Consider the following 20,777-nt stretch of genomic DNA (forward strand, 5'->3'; position numbering starts at 1 on the left):
ATATTTTTGGCCAGTTTACCTTCGTACCTCATTTTTCCTCTGCGTATTTCCTTCTTAGTAATTCTCTGTTGCTCTTTAAAACCTTCCCAGTCCTCAGTTTTCCCACTTATCCTTGCTATGTTATACTTTTTCTCTTTTAACTTTATATGTTTCTTAACTTCCCTCATCAGCCACGGCCACCCATGCCTCCTCCTGGGATCTTTCTTCCTTTATGGAATGAACTGATCCTGCAACTTCTGCATTATACACAGAAATATCCGCCATTGTTACTCCACTGTCATCCCTGCTAAGGTATTGCACCATTGAACTTTGGCCAGCTCCTCCCTCATAGCTCCATTGTTCCCTTTATTCAACAGAAGTACTGTCACTTCCGACTGTACCCTCTCCCTCTCAAATTGCAGATTGAAGCTTATGGTATTATGGTCACTACGTCCAAATGGCTCCTTTGCTTCGAGGTCCCTGATCAATTCTGGTTCAACACAATACCAGATCCAGAATTGCCTTCTCACTGGTCCGCTCCAGCACTAGCTGTTCTAAGAATCCATCTCTGACTCACTCCACAAAGTCTCTTTCTTGAGGTCCAATACCATCCCGATTCCCCCAGTCTACCTGCATGTTGAAATCCCCCATAACAACTGTAGTAATATCTTTGCGACAGGCCAATTTCAGCTCCTGATTTAACTTACATCCGACATCCAGACTACCGATTGGGGGACTGTAGATAACCCCCAAGAGGGTCTTTTTACCCTTAGTATTTCTCAGCTCTATCCATACTGATTCTACATCCCCTGACTCTAGGTCCCCCCGCGCAAGGGACTGAATATCCTCCCTTACCAACATAGCCACCCCACCCCCTCTGCCCGTCAGTCTGTCCTTACGATAGCACGTGTAGCCTTGAATATTCATTTCCCAAGCCCTGTCCACTTGAAGCCACGTCTCAGTTATCCCCACAATATCGTATCTGCCAATTTACAAAAGAGCCTCAAGCTCATCCATCTTATTTCTAATGCTTCGTACATTCATGTATAGTATTTTTAATTTGTTCCTGCCCTCACCCTTCCCATCAACTCCTATTTCACTCAACCTTACAGCATGATCCCTTTCTGAGTTTTCTGCCTCATTGATACAGTTGTCATTCTTAACTTCTCTTGTTCTAACTTTTCCTTCAATTTCCTTATTAAACATCCAGTTTGTCCCCTCCCCCCGACCCCGCTACTTAGTTTAAATGTAGCGGTGTTGCAGTAGAAACCCTGCCTGCCAGAATGCTTGTCCCTAACCTATTAAGGTGCAAACCATCTCTCTTGAAAAATTTATGCTTACCGCAAAACATAACCCAGTGATCCAAGAACTTAAATCCTTGCTTCTTGCTCTCGTTCCCCAACCACACGTTCAAGTCCATTATCTCCCTGTTTCTGACCACACCAGCCTGAGGAACTGGAAGCAAACCGGAGATAACCACCCTGGACATCCTGCTATTCAGCCTTCTTCCTCGTTCTCCGAAGTCCCGCTGTAGTATGTTCCTCCTCTTCTTCCCGACCGCATTTGTGCCGACATGGCTTCAAGTGGACAGGGCCTGGGAAATGAATATTCAAGGCTACACGTGCTATCGTAAGGACAGACTGACGGGCAGAGGGGGTGGGGTGGCTATGTTGGCTCTTCACTCTGTCCGCGATGTTTTTCACCCTGACACCAGGAAGGCAACACACCATCCTTAAATCCCATCTGCTGCCGCAAAACCCCGGTCAGTTCCTGTCACGATGGAGTCCCCTATTACCACGGCTCTGTGCGATGTCCGACTCTTCCACTCTGCCTCCACGCCAACTTTTGATTGACAGACCTGGGCGTCTCGCGGACTTGCAGTGTCATCTGTCTCTACTGTTTCCAAAAGATTCAACTTGTTCCTGACAGGTACTTCCCCCGGGGTCTCTTGCACCTGTCTCCTCTCTGCCTTCCTCATCGTCTGCTCTCTTCTGCTCTCGTCTGGTACGATTGATTTAATAACCTCACTGAAAGTCTTGTCCAGAAAGATCTCGTTCTCTCGGATGAGCTTAAGGTCCTCGAGTTCTTTCATTAGTGCTGCAATATGCTCTGTCAGTAGCTGAACGTGCACACACTTTCCACACTTATACGAGTCAGACACACCAGAGTCGTTGACCTCCCACATCAAGCACGTAGCACACTGAACCAGCTTGGCAGACATGTCTTCACCCTCTTCAACTGTGGCGTAATCATTTCTCTCAACCTCCTTGTCAAAGAATCCTGAGCTAACGCCTCACTCTTCAATCCACAGGAACTTCCTTGGACCCTCTTTTTGGGGCAAGTCTGTGGACATTTAATTTAGGTTAGAGGAGGAAGGAGGGAGGGAGGCCTTTGTAGGACCTGGGGTCTAGAACACACCCACTCAAATAACAATCACTTGTTATTCCCGCTTCAGAAGCAGGAATGAAATCTGGAAGAGGTAATATTTGTTTATAAACTGCTGGATTGTACAGAGACAAGCAGGAGTGAAATCTAGTAGAGGTAATAGTTGTTTATTGTCTGCAGGATGTTATAGAGACAAGCAGGAAATCTGGAAGAGGTTCAAGTTGTTTATAATCTGCCAGATGTTGCAGCGACAAGCAGGGGTCACGTATGGATGATGTAATGATTGTTTATGATCTGCAGGATGTTACAGAGAGAAGCAGGAGTGAAATCTGGAAGAGGTAATATTTGTTTATAAACTGCCGGATTGTACAGAGACAAGCAGGAGTGAAATCTGGAAGACCTAATAGTTGTTTATAATCGGAACAATGTTACAGAGTCAAACAGAAGTGAAATATGGAAGACGTAATAGTTGTTTCTGGTCTGCAGGATTTTACAGGGACAAGCAGGATTGGAATCTGGATGAGGTAATAGCTGTTTATAATCTGTTGGACGTTGCAGAAACAATCCGAGAGAAATCAGTTCGTGGTAATTGTTGTTTATGATCAGCATGATATTACAGAGACATTCAGGAGTGACATCTGGAAGAGGTAATAGTTGTTTATAATCTGGAGGATGTTACAGAGAAAAGCAGGAGTGAAATCTGGAAGAGGCAATATTTGTTTATAATCTGCAGTAATTTAAAGGAGCAATCCGGAAGGCAATCAGTTCGAGGTAATTGTTGTTTCTGATCAGCATGATGTTACAGCAATAAGCAGGAGTGAATTATGGGAGAAGTAATAGTTGTTTATGATCTGCAGAATGCGGCAGAGATAATCAGAAATGAAATCTGGAAGAGCTTGCATTTGTTTATAATCTGCACAATGTTATAGACACATGCATGAAGGGAATCTGGAAGAGGTAATACTTGTTTACCGTCTGCCAGATGTTACAGGGTCAAGAAGGAATGAAATCTCGAAGAGGTAATACATGTTTATATTATGCAGAATATTACAGGGACAAGCAGGAGTGAAATCTGGAAGAGATAATATTCGTTTTGTCTGCAGAATGTTACAGAGACAATCAGGAGTGAAATCTAGAAGAGGCAATACATGTTTATCGTCCGCAGGATATTACAGGGACAAGCAGGAGTGAAAGCTGGAAGAGGTAATATTGGTTTATTTTCTGCAGCATAGGACAGAGACAAGCAGGAATGAATTCTCGAGACGTAATAATTGTTTCTAGTCTTCCGTATGTTACAGAGACAAGCAGGAATGATATCTGGAAGGGAAATTAATACTTTATGATCTGCGGGATGTTGCAGAGACAAGCAGGAGTGAAGTCTGGAAGAGGTAATAGTTGTTTATGGTGTACAGTATTTAACAGACAAGCAGGAGCGAAATCGAGAAGAGGTAATAGTTGTGTCTGGTCTTCAGGATGCTACAGAGACAAGGAGGATTGAAATCTGGTAGAGGTAATAGTTGTTTGTGGTCTGCAAAATATTGCAGAATCAAGCAGGAGTGAAAAATGGAAGTGGTAATACTTTTTAATGGTCTGGAGAATGTTGCAGAGGCAAGCAGGAGTGAAATCTGGAAGAGTTAATAATCGTTAATGGCCTGCAGAACATTACAGAGAAAAGCAGGAATGAAATTTAGAGGAGATCAAAGATGTGTATGTTCTGCAGGATGTTACAGGGTCAATCCAGAATGAAATCTGAAAGAGGTAATAGTTGTGGATCATTTGCAGGATGTTACAGGAATAAAATCTGGAGTAGGTAATAATTCTTTGTGGTCTGCAGGATGTTCGAGAACACAAGCAGGAGTGAAATCTTGAAGATGTAATCATTGCCTCTGTAGCATTCTGCAGACCACAAACAATCAGGAGTGACATCTGGAAGAGGTAATAGATGTTTATGATCTACAGATAGCTACAGAGACAAGCAGGAATGAAACCTAGAGGAGGATATAGATGTGTATGGTCTGCAGTATTTTACAGAGACAAGCAGGAATGACAAAAGGAAGAGGCAATAGTTGTTTTTGGTCTGGAGAATGTTTCAGAGGCAAACAGCAATGAAATCTGGAAGAGGTAATGGTTGTTCATAATCTGCAGGATATTACAGGGACAAGCAGGAGTGAAATCTGGAAGAGGTAATGATTGTTTATGGACTGCAGAATGTTATAGAGACAAGCGCGAATGAAATCTTGAGGAGGTCATTGATGTGTGTGGTCAGCAGAATGTTACACAGACAAGCAGAAGTGAAATCTGGAAGAGGTAATATTTGTTTATAAACTGTCGCATGTTACAGAGACAAGCAGGAGTGAAATCTGGAAGAGGTAATATTTGTTTGTGGTCTGCAGGATGTTGCAGATTCAAGCAGGAGTGAAAAATGGAAGAGGTAATTGTTGAGTGTGGTCTGCAGGATGTCATAGACAGAAGCAGGAGTGAAATCTGGAAGACGTAATATTTGTTTATGATCTGCAGACTGTTACAGAGACAAGCAAGAATGAAATCTGGAAGAGGTAATGGTTGTTTATAATCTGCAGGATTAGATTAGATTACTTACAGTGTGGAAACAGGCCCGTCGGCCGAACAAGTCCACACCGACCCTCCTAAGAGCAATCCAATCAGACCCAATTCCCCACATTTTACCCCTTCACCTAACACTACGGGCAACTTAGCAAGGCCAATCAACCTAACCTGCACATCTTTGGACTGTGGGAGTAAACCGGAGCACCCGGGGGAAACACACTCAAACACAGGGAGAATGTGCAAACTCCACACCGACAGTCGCCCGAGGCGGGAATTGAACCCGGGTCTCTGGCGCTGTGAGGCAGCAGTGCTAACCACCGTGCCAACATGCCGCCCACAGAGACAAGCATGAGTGTAATCTGGAAGAGGTAATAGTTGTTTATAATCTGCAGGAATTTGCACAAACAAGCAGGAATGAAATCTGGAAGTGGTAATAGTTGTTTATGGTTTGCAGAAAGTTACAGGGACATGCACGCATGAAATCTGAAGAGCTCATAGTTGTTTATGGTCTGCAGGATGTTACAGAGACAAGCAGGACTGAAATCTGGAAGAGGTAATAGGTGTTTACAGTTTTCAGGAAATTACAGAGACAAGCAGGAATGAAATCTAAAAGCGATAATAATTTTTTATGGTCTGCAGAATGTTACCAAGACAAGCAGGAGTAAAATCTGGACGTGGTAATAGTTGTTTATGGTCTGCAGGACGTTACTGGGACAAGCAGGAGTGAAATCTGGAAGAGGTAATAATTGTTTATGATCTGCAGAATGTTACTGAGACATGCAGTAGTGAAATCTGGAAGAGGTAATAGATGTGTATAATCTGCAAGACATTACACAGGCAATCAGGAGTAAAATCTGGAAGAGATAATAGTTGTTTATAATCTGCCGGATATTGCAGAGGTAAGCAGGAGTGAGCAATGGAAGTGATAATATTTGTGTATAATCTGCAGCAATTTACAGAAAAAATCCGAAATGAAATATGTTTGAGGCAATCGCCAGATGTTAAACAGACAAGCAGAAGTGAAATCTTGAAGAGGTAATACTTGTTTATAATGTGCCAGATGGTACAGAGACAAGCAGGAATGAAATCTGGAAGAGGTGATAGTTGTTTATAATCTGCAGGACGTTGGAGAGGTCAGCAGGAATGAAATCTGGTGGAGGTAATAGTTGTTTATGGTCTGCAGTATCTTGCAGAGACAAGCAGGAGTGAAATCTGGAGGAAATCATAGATGTGTACGGTCTGCAGGATGTTACGCAGACAAGCAGGAGTGAAATCTGGCAGTGGTTCCATTTGTTTATAGTCTGCAGAACGTTATAGACACAAGCAGGAATGAAATCCCGAAGAGGTAATAGTTGTTTGTGGTCTGCATGGTGTTACAGGGACAAGCAGGAGTGAAATCTGGAAGTGGTAATACTATGTTGTGGCCTGGAGAATGTTACAGAGGCAAGCAGGAGTGAAATCTGGAAGTGGTAATACTATGTTGTGGCCTGGAGAATGTTACAGAGGCAAGCAGGAGTGAAATCTGGAAGAGGTAAAAGTTGTTTATGGTCTGCGGGATATTACAGAAAGAAGCAGGAGTGAAATGTGGAAGTGGTAATACAGAGGTTGCATTTGTTTATCGTCTGCAGAATGTTAGCGACACAAGCAGGTGAGAAATCTGAAAGAGGTAATAGTTGTTTATCGTCTGCAGGATGTTACAGGGTCAAACAGGATTGAAAACTGGAAGAGGTAATAGTAGTTTATGATCTGCAGCTTGGTAGAGAGACAAGCAGGAGTGAAATCTGGAAGAGGTAATAATTGTTTTTGGTCTGCAGAATGTTACAGAGACAAGCAGGAGTGAAATCTGGAAGAGGTAATAGTTGTTTAAGGTCTGCAGGATGTTGCCGAGTCAAACAAGAGTGAAATATGGAAGGGGTAATAGTTGTTTCTAGTCTGCAGAATTTTATAGGGACAAGCAGGAATGGAATCTGGATGAGGTAATAGCTGTTTATAATCTGTTGGAAGTTACAGAAACAATTCGGAGTGAAATCTGTCAGAGGTAATTTTTATGATCATCATGATGTTACAGAAACAAGCAGGAATGAAATCCGGAAAAGGTAATATTCGTTTACAGTCTGCAGAATGTTACAGAGAGAAGCAGGAATGAAATCTGGGTGACGATATAGTTGGTTAGGGTTTCAAAGATTTTACAGACACAAGCAGGAGTGAAATCTGGAAGAGGTAACAGTTGTTTATGACCTGCAGGATGGCACAGAGACATGCGGAATGAAATCTGCATGAGGTAATAGTTGCTTATAATCTGAACAATGTCACAGAGTCAAACAGGAGTGAAATATGGAAGATGTAATAGTTGTTTCTGGTCTGCAGGATTTTACAGGGACAAGCAGGAATGGAATCTAGATGAGGTAATAGCTGTTTTATAGAAACAATCCGGAGTAAAATCTGTTCGAGGTAATTGTTGTTTATGATCAGTATGATATTGCAGAGGTAAGCAGGAGTGAAATCTGGAAGGGGTAATAGTTGTTTATGGTCTGCAGGATGTTACAGTGTCAAACAGGAGTGAAATCTGGAAGAGGCTATAGCTGTTTATGGACTGCATGAAGATACAGGGTCAAACGGGAGTGAAATATCACAGAGGTAATACTTGTTTATAATCTGGGGTATGTTTTAGAGAATGTCTGCTGGATTTACAGAGACATTCCGGAGTGAAATCTGGAAGAGGTATTAGTTGTTTATAATCTGCAGCATGTTACAGGGTCAGACTGGAGTGAAATATGGAATCGATAATAGGTGTTTCTAGTCTGCAGAATTTAGCAGGAACAAGCGGGAATGGAATCTAGAAGAGGTAATAGCTGTTTCTACTCTGCCAGAAGTTACAGAAATAATGCAGAGTGAAATATGCTCGAGGTAATTGTTGTTTATGATCAGCATGATGTTACAGAAACAAGCAGGAGTAAAATCTGGAAGAGGTAATAGTTGTTTATGGTCTGCAGGATGTTACTGAGATAAGAAGGAGGGAAATCTGGGTGACGATATAGTTCGTTAGGGTTTCAAAGATTTTACACAGACAATCAGCAGTGAAATCTGGAATAGGTAACAGTTATTTTTGGTCTGCAGAGTTTGACAGAGGCAAGCAGGAATGAAATCTGGAAGATGTAATAGTTGTTTATGGGCTGCAGGATGTTGCAGTGACAAACAAGAGTGAAATATGGAATAGGTTATAGGTGTCTATCGGATTTTACAGAGGCAGTCAGGAGTGAAATCTGGAAGAGGTAATAGTTGCTTATTGTCTGCAAGATGTTAGAGAGACAAGTTGGAGTGAAATCTGGTTGAGTTAATAGTTGTTTATAATCTGCAGGAAGTTACAGAAACAATCCAGAATGAAGTCTGTCAGAGGGAATTTTTGATTATGATCAGCATGATGTTACAGAAACAAGCAGGAGTGAAATCTGGAAGAGGTAATAGCTGTTTATGATCAGCATGGTGTTACAGAAACAAGCGGGAATGTAATCTGGGGTGACCTTGAGAGACAAGCTGGAATGAAATCTCTAAGAGGTAATAGTTGTGCACGGTCTGTAGGATATTACAGGGTCAAGCAGGAATGAAATCTGGAAGAGGCAATAGCTGTTTGTGGTCTGCAGGATGTTACAAAGACAAGCAGTAGTGAAATCTGGAAGGGGTAATCGTTTTTTATAATCTGCAGGATGTTACAGAGCCAAACAGGAGTGTAATATGGAAGAGGTATTAGTTGTTTCTCGTCTGAAGACCTTTACAGGGACAAGCTGGAATGACATCTGGATGAGGTAATAGTTGTTTATGAACTGCAGGAAGTGACATAGACAAGCCAGAGTGAAATCTGGAAGAGGTAATAGCTGTTTATTATCTGCAGGGTGCTACAGGGTCAAGGAGGAGTGGAACCTGGAAGAGGTAATAGTTGTTTATAAACTGCCAGATGGTACAGAGGTAAGCAGGAGTGAAATATGGAAGAGGAAATGCTTGTTTATGGTCTGCAGGATTTAACAGAGACAATCCGGAGTGAAATCTGGAAGAGGTGCTAGTTTGTTTATCGCCTACCAGATTTAACAGAGACAATCAGGAGTGGAATCTGGAAGGGGTATTCCTTGTTTATGGTCTGCAGGATGATACAGAGATAAGCAGGAGTGAAATCTGGAAGTGGTATTAGTGGTTTATGATCTCCTGCATGGTACAGAGACAAGCAGGAACGGAGTCTGGAAGAGCTGATAGTTGTTTATAATCTGCAGTAAGTTACAGAAACAAGCTGGAATGAAATCTGCAAGTGATAATAGTTGTTTATGATCAGCATGATGTTCCAAGTTAATGCAGGAATGAAACTGAAAAGAGAATAATAGGTGTTTATAATCTGCAGGATGTTACAGAGACAAGCAGCAATGAAATCTGGAAGACGTAATAACTGTTTATGTTCTGCAGGATTTTACAATCAGGAGTGAAATCTGGAAGAGGTAATATTGGTACAGGGACAAGCAGGAATGGAGTCTGGAAGAGGTAATAGTTGTTTATAATCTATAGGATGTTACAGAGTCAGGGCTGGAGGATTTGAGCTATAGGGAGAGGCTGAACAGGCTGGGTCTTCAGGCTTCAGTATTGGTCACCTGAGTTCCTGGTATATCTCACTGATCTAGAATTGGTTGGACTATATTCAACTGCAGGCATTAAAACATTAATCACTGCTTTTGGGAGAGTAATCTGTATACTGCGGGGAAATGTTCATCATCTGGTCAGTTGGCCAAAAAACCTGTGAAATGGAATTCCACCTGGAGATTGGTGAGATTCAGGAAGTGGTCACTTGTTACGGATCTGTCATCCTTTCTGCAGACAGGTCAACATGAAACTACAGAGAGATCTGAGCTGTCCCCTCAAGCAACATATTGTCCTGTTCCATGAACACTGAAAGTAGATGTAATTTTGAGCAAATCGGTTACAATCCTTGTCCAGAATTCCAAGTGAGACTATTTATTTTACTGGATTCACCTGTGCTAAGCGTGTGTTTTATGGAGTGTTACTAAATTGGAAAAGTTGCTGCTCAGTAATTAAATAATCTGTCAGCCAGTTGGGTTTCCAATAGAATTAGGTTATTCCAATATTTCTTTCTTTTGTTTGTATTTTATCGATAGTGTGGAGTAAAGTGTGTTTTGCTTCAAGCCTGGCAGTTTGAACAATTGAATTACAATGCCTTACACTTACCTTTAGAGAATGTTTTCAAAAAAAAAGGCCTGTTCATTTTCTTAATATATTTTCAGGGGGGTTGGTTTGTTTCATAACATCCTCAATGTCTGTCAATAAATGTGCCCACAATCATGAACAATGACCTGTAGAGGAATAGAGGAGGAGACACAGACACATTGATCATTATTACCTTGGACAGAAGTTATTTAGGAATGATATTCCTTCGACCGAACAGTATTGCAGAATGCACATTTCCCGGGAGACTGAAAGGTCACTGACAGAGCGGGAGCTGGAGAGTCAGGAACAGAATAACAGGGAGAGTCCGCTCTGTACACTGACCCTTCACCCCTCAGTGAATCCAGTGCCAGGAATGACTGCTAATAGTCAGACTGAAAGAATGTGATCAGATGCACACACTGTCCTTACACATCATCAATATCGCCCAGCTCCCACCCTGTCTCAGCTCATCTGCCCCTCTGCCATCTTCAATATTTTAATCGGGGCAGCATTAAGCGCCGTGCTTTGAGCTGAGCTGCCATACCTTCTGTACTCTCTCTCCAAACGGCTCCAATCCCCCCTGATCCCTCTCTGGTTTAAGATGCTCCTTGACATCTACCCCAATGAATGAGGTAGACCGTCACCTGACCCAATATCCCCTTCCGTGGGTCAACGTCTCTGGGATAACAAGCAAAGTCCTGCAGATCCAGGAAAGCTGACCCCAACATGGAGATTGTTGGGGAAACTCAGCAAGCCCGGCAAGATCTGTGGGGAGAAAGCAGAGAGAACTTTTCAAGCCCAGTGATTCTTCTTCAGAAGTGAGGGATTCTGATGCTGATGCTGCCAGACCTGCTGAGCTTTGCCAGCTATTTCTGTTTTTATTTCAGCCTCAATTCAATTGGTGATGATGGCGGTGTTGTTAAGTGTGTTTGAGAATAGCGAGCACCCAGCTGGCAGGGGGATTGGGGTATCGTGGGCAGCATGGCTGCCTTCCAAGCAGTTGGTATGGATTCGGATCTCAGCCATCACACGGTGGCACCTTTGAAGCGATGTTCAATGGAAAACCCCGACATGAAGTCAATGTGATCCATCTGTCAGAAGTTTTCCAAACGTTTGAGGATGGGATACCAGCTGCTGTTACACTTCCAGAGCTGGCAAATCTCTGAGAGATTCTCTAAATGGTTATTTCAACAGGGAGTGATTAATCCACGAGAGTCAGCATGGGTTTCTCAGTGAAGGTTGTACCTTGCTCAATTTGGGAGAATTTCATTGAAGGAAAAAAGATTGATCGATGAAGAGAGTGTTTGTGATGGGGATAAAATGGATGATAGGAATCGTGCTGCATTTGCGTGTCTGGATAAACTCAGTGAGGAGATGTTAGACCCTCCGATCTAAGCTGGTTCAAGCATCATTCAGGCATAACGTTGATTGGGCTTCACTGAGACAAACCCAAAACACCGTGTGGCTGCTTTCCGTGCTGTCATCTGTCTCCAAGTCCCTGGCTCTATTTGACAGTGTGTTCAACAAGGGAAACTGATAGGTTACATTGATCATGGTGAAAGGTAAGGACGGACTGGTGATGCCTGGCAAAGGAACCAATTGTCAATGAGGAAATAGGATTTGTGCCACAATCTCTCCAACACTGACATTTGCATTCTCCTTTTTTAGCATGGTCAGGTTAATTCAGGGAAACAAAATGGGGAATTACCGGGAATTCGAGCTAATTTAATGAAAGGTAGGTGGTAAAATAAGCCAGGTTATAGTTGCAGTCAGCCCTCACAAATACAATGTGTGTATTATTTTGTTCAGTACTACAACAGCTGTAGCATTCTGGCCAGATTGATAATAATGTTAGCTGCCAATTACACAGTGGTAGGGTTCTATTGAGCAGATTTGGCACAAAGTCAGAGTGAGGTAATGGTGTTCTCAATGTCTCGCTGATCTGAACAGATCAAATAGCACATTGTGGGGCACTGTGTGTGGCAGTTTTAGAGGAAGCACTCCAGCAGAATGACCCATTTTCCGCTGACAGTGTCTCGATCTTGAAAGCCCACAATTATGTGTGAACGCGACCCAGTGCAAAGGCTGTCCCTTACATTCCAATTGATCTTCCAGTCTGAAACAAGTTAATTTCTGTCACTGTTGTACAGGGCATCAAGTGCATCACCATACTGTCCCATTCCCAATGTGGTTCAATGCTATCCGCTTCTACCTGGGCCGGGGCAGATTCTCTTTGGTTTCTCGGCTTCTGGTTTGGGACATGGAGGTTCCATCTGTGCTCCCAATATGACCTGACCTACCAAACATTTCTGAGCCAATACTGATGTCAGCAACTGCTTATGAATTGGGGCCCTGAAGTACTTGGGGATATGCTACAATTATTGTATTGCATATAGACCTGAGAACTGAACTTTCCAAGGGATGTGTGAACGCTGCACACCTTTTAACGAATTGTCCCAGGAATGTGGACATTAGCTATGTTGATAGCTTGGAGAAGCTAGGCATTTCTATTTCGTTTGGAAGTGATTTTATTAAATAGGTGTCCTCAAAATTGTGGGTCATCTGGCCCAATAAAATGGAGTTAAGCTAACCCCCTCCAAGAGAGGAGGAAGGCAAATGGACACTCAGGTTATTGTCAAAAGTGCAAATGGCAGAATGAGATAATTAAAAAAAGCATAGAATACTTTGTGAGGAGCTAAAATGATCCGTCTGAGCCTGGTTTGGAACTAGATTATACCAGAACGGTATTGCATCAGCAACTGGGAAAAGCAAATCCATGCCACGGCAGGAGGGTGACAATGAGGGGACCTGAATTTCTGCAACACAGAGATGGGACGGACATGGTACAATGACAGGTCAACTACATTCCTACAAGTAATCTAGGATGATGGGAATTATCTGAGACATGGGTAATGACAGCCCATGGTAGAGCTACGGTAGAGGGCTCGCTAATGTCAGAGATTCATACAGTAAATGGTCATGACTGCCATCACGGAGACAATGTGAGGTACATTCTCTCAACACCAAGCTGCTGGACAAAAATCCAACACAAATTAGAAAGCAAATTTCGATGTTAGCGGGGCATTAAGGAAGAGGAAAACAAGGTAGATGCAGCAAACCAAATCACATCCATTAACTAGAAAGCAATGTAATCTCTTTATGTGAAGGCAGCATTATTACAACAGCAGGCTACCTCTCTGTTCATAAAGTGCGACAATTACTGGGTTTTCCAATGAGACAGCGGCTACACAACCTTAGCGTGATATGATCCGGCCTTTAAGTTGCTGTTTGCATTGGTACAGAGCTCCATGATGCACAGTGAATGAACTAGTAAAGGGGCAGTGTCCCCAGTTCTGGGCAGCTGGCCCTGGCTTCAAGTTCTGTCTTTTCCATCGGTGCAGTGTTACATCTCTGAGCAGATTGATTACAAAACTGTCTCCAGAGAGTTGACAAATTGGAGGAATGCATCCAACAACAATTAATACAGGTTCCAATGATGATTCTTCCCTCGATGAGGTCATCCCTTCCCTGTCACAGTCCAATTTCAGTGAGAAACATCTTCTACCAACTGGGAATGATAAAGGTGTCATCGTCAGAGCTGCAACACCAATCTCCCAGTGGAGATCACACAAAATATAATAGGAACACGCAGAAAATGTAACACCGCAGAGTTTAATACTTGCAGATTGTGTACAACAAGAAAGGGTTACCACTCTCCACTGAAAATGCATCGGCCAATTGAATTAGCCAGGAAAGTTTTCTACATGGTTCTTGCCCTCATTGGTGTTCCTGGTAAGTGCTTATAATTATTTACAATTTGTGAATGAGATCTCCCCTGTTTTTCCTTGTTAATTAAGAGATTTGCGTTCTGATGTAATATTCAATGTTTTACCCACTCCGTTATTGCAAGATCACACAGTTACATCTTATATCTTAAATACTGTGTCGTTTCATTGCTTTACTCCATGATCACCCTTCGTCAAATGTAATGAACTCCTGAGTCGAATCTTAGACTGGAGGCTACTTTCAGGGAAGGAGTTATTGGAAATGGCAGCAAGTATGAAGTGCAATGGATCTTGGTCAGTCAGTGCAGTGGATCTCATAAACCCAGTGTTCTCACATTCCTGCGTGTATCTGTGTTTGTGCAGGTGCATTGATAGCAGTGCATTTCCTCCTTCCTACTTTAGGGAGCACTAAAGGGATTTGAGCTGGTTAATCTCCTTTATTCCGTGTGGGTTTCAGATTCTGTTAGCTCTGACTGTTGAATGTTCAGAATCTGCTGTCGGCTTGGGTAACTGTTGAGGAGCACGGATTGACTTTTCCATTTATGGGAGTGATGAAGATTTGAGGAAGAATTTTCTTCTTATAGAATCATGCAGCACAGGAACGGCCCCTTTGTCAACTCCTCCATCCTGATCAGATATCGCAAATTAACCTAGTCCCATTTGCCAGCATTTCGCCCACATCCTTCTGAATCCTTCCTGATCATATACCAATGCCTGTTAAATGTTTTAATTTTACCCACCAAGACCACTTCCTCTCGCAGCTTGTTCCATCCATGTCTCGGTTCAAAGCTGTAATCTGCAGTGGGGCCTGCCGTTTGTGGATGGAGGGTGTCCCTATGAGGACAGACAAGTGCAAAACGGTCAGGTGTACATTCTCGGATTCCAAAATGCATGACCTAACTAGAATTAAAAATAAATACCTAGATCCCTCTAACTTGTTAAACATTGGGTTTTCATAACATTTTTCATTACACTTCCCTGTCCCAACTGCAAGTAGTTTTTGTTTTGAATAAGTACAGAGCTAAACACTGAGGATGACTTTCCTTTCTGACCATGGCTATCCACTTAACTGTAAAATATACAATAAACCTGAGCATTCCTTAAACTCACAGAGGCCATGGCCCACTCTCACTGAGAGCAGCAAATCATTTTCCGTCAAATGACCCCGAAAATTTCCCAAAGCTTCCCTCTGAATGGACAGAGAGCACAGACTTTAAAGTAAATCCATTTTCGAGCAGTGGGATGAATTGAAGAAGGAAATAGGGAGGCTACAGAGCCACAATGTTCCATGAAAATAAAAGGTGGTACTCAGAAATGCTGTGAACTCTGGATATTTGGGGATTTACAGGATAAGTTCACTGGTGAGACAGGAATTGCTGGAAATAGGAATTCACTCTATGAATCTGAGCTGATGCACTTGGCAGCATACAACACACAAGCGATACATTATGAATGGTAAAAACCTGGGAAGCACCGAATCAGAGGGATCTTGGTGCACATGAAGATCTTAAGGTAGCAGGACAGGTCGATGAAATGGTTAAGAAGATATCAGATACATTTTTGCCTTTGAAAGCCAAGACGTAGAGTTTATGAGCAGGGAAAATATGTTGGCACTGTGTGAAATGTTGGCTAGACCACAGCTAGAATGTTGTGTGCAGTTCTGGAATCCACATTATAGTGAGTATTGTGATTGCCCTGAAGAGGGTGGAGAGTTTCCAGGATGACTCCAAGGTTATAATATTTTCGGCACGAGGAGAGATTGGATAGACTGGGGTTGTTTTTCACGGAGCAGCTGAGATTGTTGGGGGACATTATTTAAATGTATAATATTATAAGAGTCATATACAGTCGAGAAGGAATTGTGTTTTCCCCTTTGTGCTCAAATCAATGACCAGGGGCATAGATGCAGGGGTTCGAGTTTTCCACCCAAAGTGTTGTGAAATGTGGAACTTACTTCCTGTCAGGGTAGTAGAAGCAGATCCCCTGATAGCATAGAACTCTTTAAATATGCACTTGGAATGCCAGGGTTCCGGACCTAATGCTGCAAAACTGGATGAGAATTCTGAGGCAATTGTATTTGACTATCGTGGATTCTATCGGGCAAAGTGCATTTTCTTTGTGTTCTGTAAGTCTCTATGTCTCCAGGCCTTCTCCAACTCCCAGCTGGACCATTGTATTTTCAACCAATACTTCCTCTGGAGCCATTGACTCCAACAATGATCCTGACTGCAATTATCCCAAATTCTGTCACTTTTTGGGATATCTTTTTGTTTTTGCAGCAGCTCTGCCATTTCAGCAACTTTCCCAGTGATGCAGCATTCCATGTCAGTACCTTTGAAATTGCAGCAACACCCCCCCCCCCGACCCACCGCAACATTAAGCAAGCCGTCCTCAGGCATTTCGCACAGTTCAGCTATAGACAGCATGTAATGTGTCTTGCCTCACAAGGTATTCCACATGCTCTGCTGATAGACAGGGTTACTTTTCCATCATCTCGGCCGTTTAGCTTTACTTCTAAATTCTGATTTGATTTGTTTTAATTTACTATTATATTGTCACGTTTACCTCTGTACTGTGGGAAAAAAACTTGTTCTGCTTGCAATGCAGTGAATGTTCCATGGAAAGACACAAAGGCCATCGGGTGATTGAACAGAGTGAGGGATACAGGCTGCAAGGAAGGTGCACAAGAAGCAAGATCAATATAAGGTTTACAATTTGAGGGCTCCATTACAAATTCAAATAACAGTGGGGAAGAAGCTATTCTTGAACATATTGTTCTGTGTGTTTATGGTTTTGTATCTCCTGACTGACGGAAGAGGTTGGAGGAGAGTTTAACCGGAGTGGGAGGGTCTGTAATGGTGTTGGCTGGCTTTCTGCGGCAACAAGAAATGTACATTCAGTCAATGGGTGGAAGCTTGGCTTTTGTCTGATCTGGCCTGTGTTCACAACTCTCTGTAGTTTCTTACGGTCCTGGTCTGAGCAGTAGCAGAGCACTCGGTACATTTCTGTTTGAGTATATGAGTTTCATTCCCTCTTATTTCCTTTCATCTACTCTAATGGGAGCATACAAATGTATATAGGTGGGACTGAAATTAATCTTCACTTCTTTCAATGTCGGTACCTGTCCATAAGAAACCTTCTGTAATACTGAAGTTATAGTGTATGCCAGGACAGTTTATTTTGCTGAAGGTGTCATGTGGATCTGCCAGAGCATCTCCACGACACCCAGTTTAACTCGACTTTCTGCCTTTGTATACGGCTCCTACATCTTTACATTTTAAATGGAATGATGAACAGCATATTATTAATTTTCAAAATCTTGCAAGAATCCACATTGAAAGTAAAGATTCCTGTGAAAATTCACTGCAGTTATCTTCTTGGATGTTATGTGTTGATAATTGAGGAGAGTTAATGCAGCTTTGTTGGGATTGACAATGCTGTTTTATTACTGTTACCTCCATCTCCTGCATCCACAATGTTGGTTCAACCAGTAGGATCTGCCCCTCATTCCCCATCATATTTACAGATGGTTGGCGTTCATGTTAGACCAGATTTACAATGATCCTACCTCCCTCATCTTTCAAATGCTTGCACATGAAGCATTTACCTCCACCTGGAAATCACATTTTAACAGCATGTATTATCACTGCCTAGGATCATCATTCCTTTGTAATTGAACTGCATCTGTCCTCAATCCGATCATAAAAAAGCTTTTCTCTATCTCCCCAATACACCTTTTCTCTTTCATAACAACTGACTTATATCTGCCTCTTCTTGATGTTTCTCAGCTGTGATGATGTTTTTCCTCCCCATAAATTAATCCTACGACTCACTGTAGTGAGACACTTCGCTTTTCAGAAGGTAGGGAATGGCTCCAGAAAGAGGCGAGCATGTGCACACACACACATACACACACAGTCTCAGAGAGAGAGAGGGGCACACACGCCCATAGGGAATAGGGAAAGAAAGGAAAAGAGTGGTCCAACTTTAAGTATTTCCCAATCATGTGGGTTCATCCAATACTATGATCATATTATCTGGATGTGTTGATTGTTCTTGAGAGAATCATGGCTCCATGTTGTGCAGGTTCACTCTTCTAAATGTTACATGTTTTGGTGGTTACTTTTATGACTGGTATCTTACATTCCATCTGCTGTTCAACAGCTGCCTGTTTCTGTTCAAATGAGAAATTGTCAAATTACAGGTTTATAGTTTACATCTCAATTCTTTTAACTACTGCCTGATCTTATATTGTTGTCATGCAAACTTATTCGGAAAAGAATGTTCATTATCATTAAGATATTTTTCTGTTATCCTTCTGGCAGTGAATTTTGTGGCGATTATGATCATGTCCCAGGGAAAGTGTGGCCTTGGTACCTGCACAACACGCTATCTGGTGGCCATGGCAGCAGCAGATCTACTGGTCATTATCAGTGAGGTCATACTAAGACAACTTCGTTATTATTATTACCCAGTATGTTTCCTGGGAATCACTCCTGTGTGCAGTGTTATCCATGTCCTGATCCGTGCATCCATAGACTGTTCTGTCTGGTTCACCGTCGCATTCACCTTCGATCGGTTTGTCAGCTTTTGTTGCCACAAACTGAAAACTAAATATTGCACTGGGAAAAACGCATCTGCAATTCTCTCAATAACCAGTATTCTGCTTTGTTTAAAAAATGTTCCTTGGTATTTTACATTTGAGCCCAGAAAGATAATCAGGAACATACCATTTTACTGCAAGAATAAGGGAAGCTACTACACTGACTCTCACTGGATTGGATTCCGCTCATTTGCTGTGGCTCTAACCCCATTAGTGCCATTCTTTTTCATTGTGTTCCTCAATGTTCTGACAATCGCACGCATTTTATTTAAGTCAAGTCAAGTCCGTAAGGGACTGAGGGGTCAGAGTAAGGAAGGGAACCAGGTTGACCCCGAGATGAAGAATCGGACTACGGCAGTGATTTTGCTCTCTGTTATATCTGGAAATTTCATCGTTCTCTGGCTATTATATGTTTTATTTATCGTTCGTGTCCCGGATCAGTTAAATGTTTATGACTATGACATCTTTAAACAAGTTGGGTACATGCTGCGCAATGTAAGCTGCTGCACAAACACCCTTATTTATATGGCAGCTCTGCCCAAGTTCAGAGCTCAGTTCAATAGAGCGGTGAAATATCCAGTTTCCAGGCTTATTGAACTAATCACTGCATAAAGCTGATAAACGCTCAAATTCCCGTGGGTGATGAGCAAGAAATGACCATGGAGGGCCAAAGGCAACCCTTTCAGAGATGCAAATCTGTCAGAGAGATCAGAGAAGATAGAATATTTAGCAGACTTCAAGAGAACCAAAAGAAGATGAAGATAAGGACACAGGTTTCCCAATTCAGAGAGCAGAGGTAATATTTCTGTCCTGCAAGAAGGTCACTGGACCTGAAGCATTAACGTTGATTACTCTCCCACAGATGCTGCCAAACCTACAGAGTCTTTGCAACAATTCCTGTTCGGTTTTGGTTTAACATTTTGGGAAGCAGTGTGAATGAGCTGGACACACTGTCCAGACTAAAGGTCAGTGGAGAAAAGGAAAGAGCCATAATTTTCTCAAGACAACGAGGGGGAAAGTAGCAGGAGCAGGGTCTCTGTTTCCTTCTGTATCAGAGGAATTGATTCAGGGTGTCGACTCCAGCTCTGCTGCTTCGGTTTTCAGCACTTTCCTTCCGAGAAAACAAACACACAGGTTTCCCAATTCAGAGAGCAGAGGTAATATTTCTGTCCTGCAAGAAGGTCACTGGACCTGAAGCATTAACGTTGATTACTCTCCCACAGATTCTGCCAAACCTACAGAGTCTTTGCAACAAGTCCTGTTCGGTTTTGGTTTAACATTTTGGGAAGCAGTGTGAATGAGCTGGAGACACTGTCCAGACTAAAGGTCAGTGGAGAAAAGGAAAGAGCCATAATTTTCTCAAGACAACGAAGGGGAAAGTAGCAGGAGCAGGGTCTCTGTTTCCTCCTGTATCAGAGGAATTGATTCAGGGTGTCGACTCCAGCTCTGCTGCTTCGGTTTTCAGCACTTTCCTTCCGAGAAAACAAACAACATTGCTGTTTTCAAAATGAGAATCCATGTAGATGCTGGGATGCTTCTTATGTCAATAAAACCATCCCATTTATTCATATTATTCTGATTCTCCCACCAGTAGCTGGTACTGGGGTATTCTGTTCTCCAGCTGCCTCGTGAGAGTGCTCGGGTGATGAGAAGATGGGGGAGATTGGGCGGGGTGCGGGGAGTGGGATAATCTAGACAGATTATATCCATAAACATAATGATTGCTGTCATTAAGTATCTCAGTCCAAGGAGCCTGTCTAAAGGATTGGGAGAAAAGCTGGAGACAGTTCCAGGAACTGAGTCTGCATTCAGCACAGGGATCAATGTCATCACTTGACAGCAGATCACATACTCCACACCTTCCCGGGAATTGTCTCAGAAAGTTCCCAATCTCAGTTTTAAATCCGAGCTTTTGGATTACTTCGAACCAGGTCTCAGCATCAAGTGTGTTTGTTTGTGTGTAATTACTGCATCAAATCACATGCTGTTTAAATCTTCCTATACCCTGTTCTTACACCATTACTGGAAATTTCAGACTCAGACTTGACATGTTAACCATGGTTTTACTGTCAGTCGGCTTCATGTCGCTGAAGTGTCTGCTATCCATTAGGCAACTCCATGTCGCTTCCATCTGAACTGCGCTGTCACCAGCAACATCTGCGTTTCATATTGGTCTTGCCTTCAAATCTGTATTTTAAAGTTATCTTGCTGTCAGATATGTCAATGATTTCACCCAACCTGAAGCATCCATGAGAGTG

At 42.5% G+C, this 20,777-nt stretch overlaps 1 protein-coding gene across 1 annotated transcript in view; it reads left to right on the top strand.

The window, feature by feature from the left end:
- LOC122552402 (probable G-protein coupled receptor 139) overlaps nt 1-19,456 on the top strand; it is a 35,423-nt gene extending 15,967 nt beyond the window's left edge. The window contains exon 3 of the mRNA XM_043695149.1: nt 18,242-19,456. Coding sequence (XP_043551084.1) covers nt 18,259-19,131 — 873 coding nt within the window. The 5' untranslated portion in view covers nt 18,242-18,258 and the 3' untranslated portion in view covers nt 19,132-19,456. The remainder of the gene's footprint in view (nt 1-18,241) is intronic.
- The last annotated feature ends 1,321 nt before the right edge of the window (nt 19,457-20,777 follow it).

Source organism: Chiloscyllium plagiosum, chromosome 8, assembly GCF_004010195.1.
Source record: "Chiloscyllium plagiosum isolate BGI_BamShark_2017 chromosome 8, ASM401019v2, whole genome shotgun sequence".
NCBI classification, from domain to species: Eukaryota; Metazoa; Chordata; class Chondrichthyes; order Orectolobiformes; family Hemiscylliidae; genus Chiloscyllium; species Chiloscyllium plagiosum.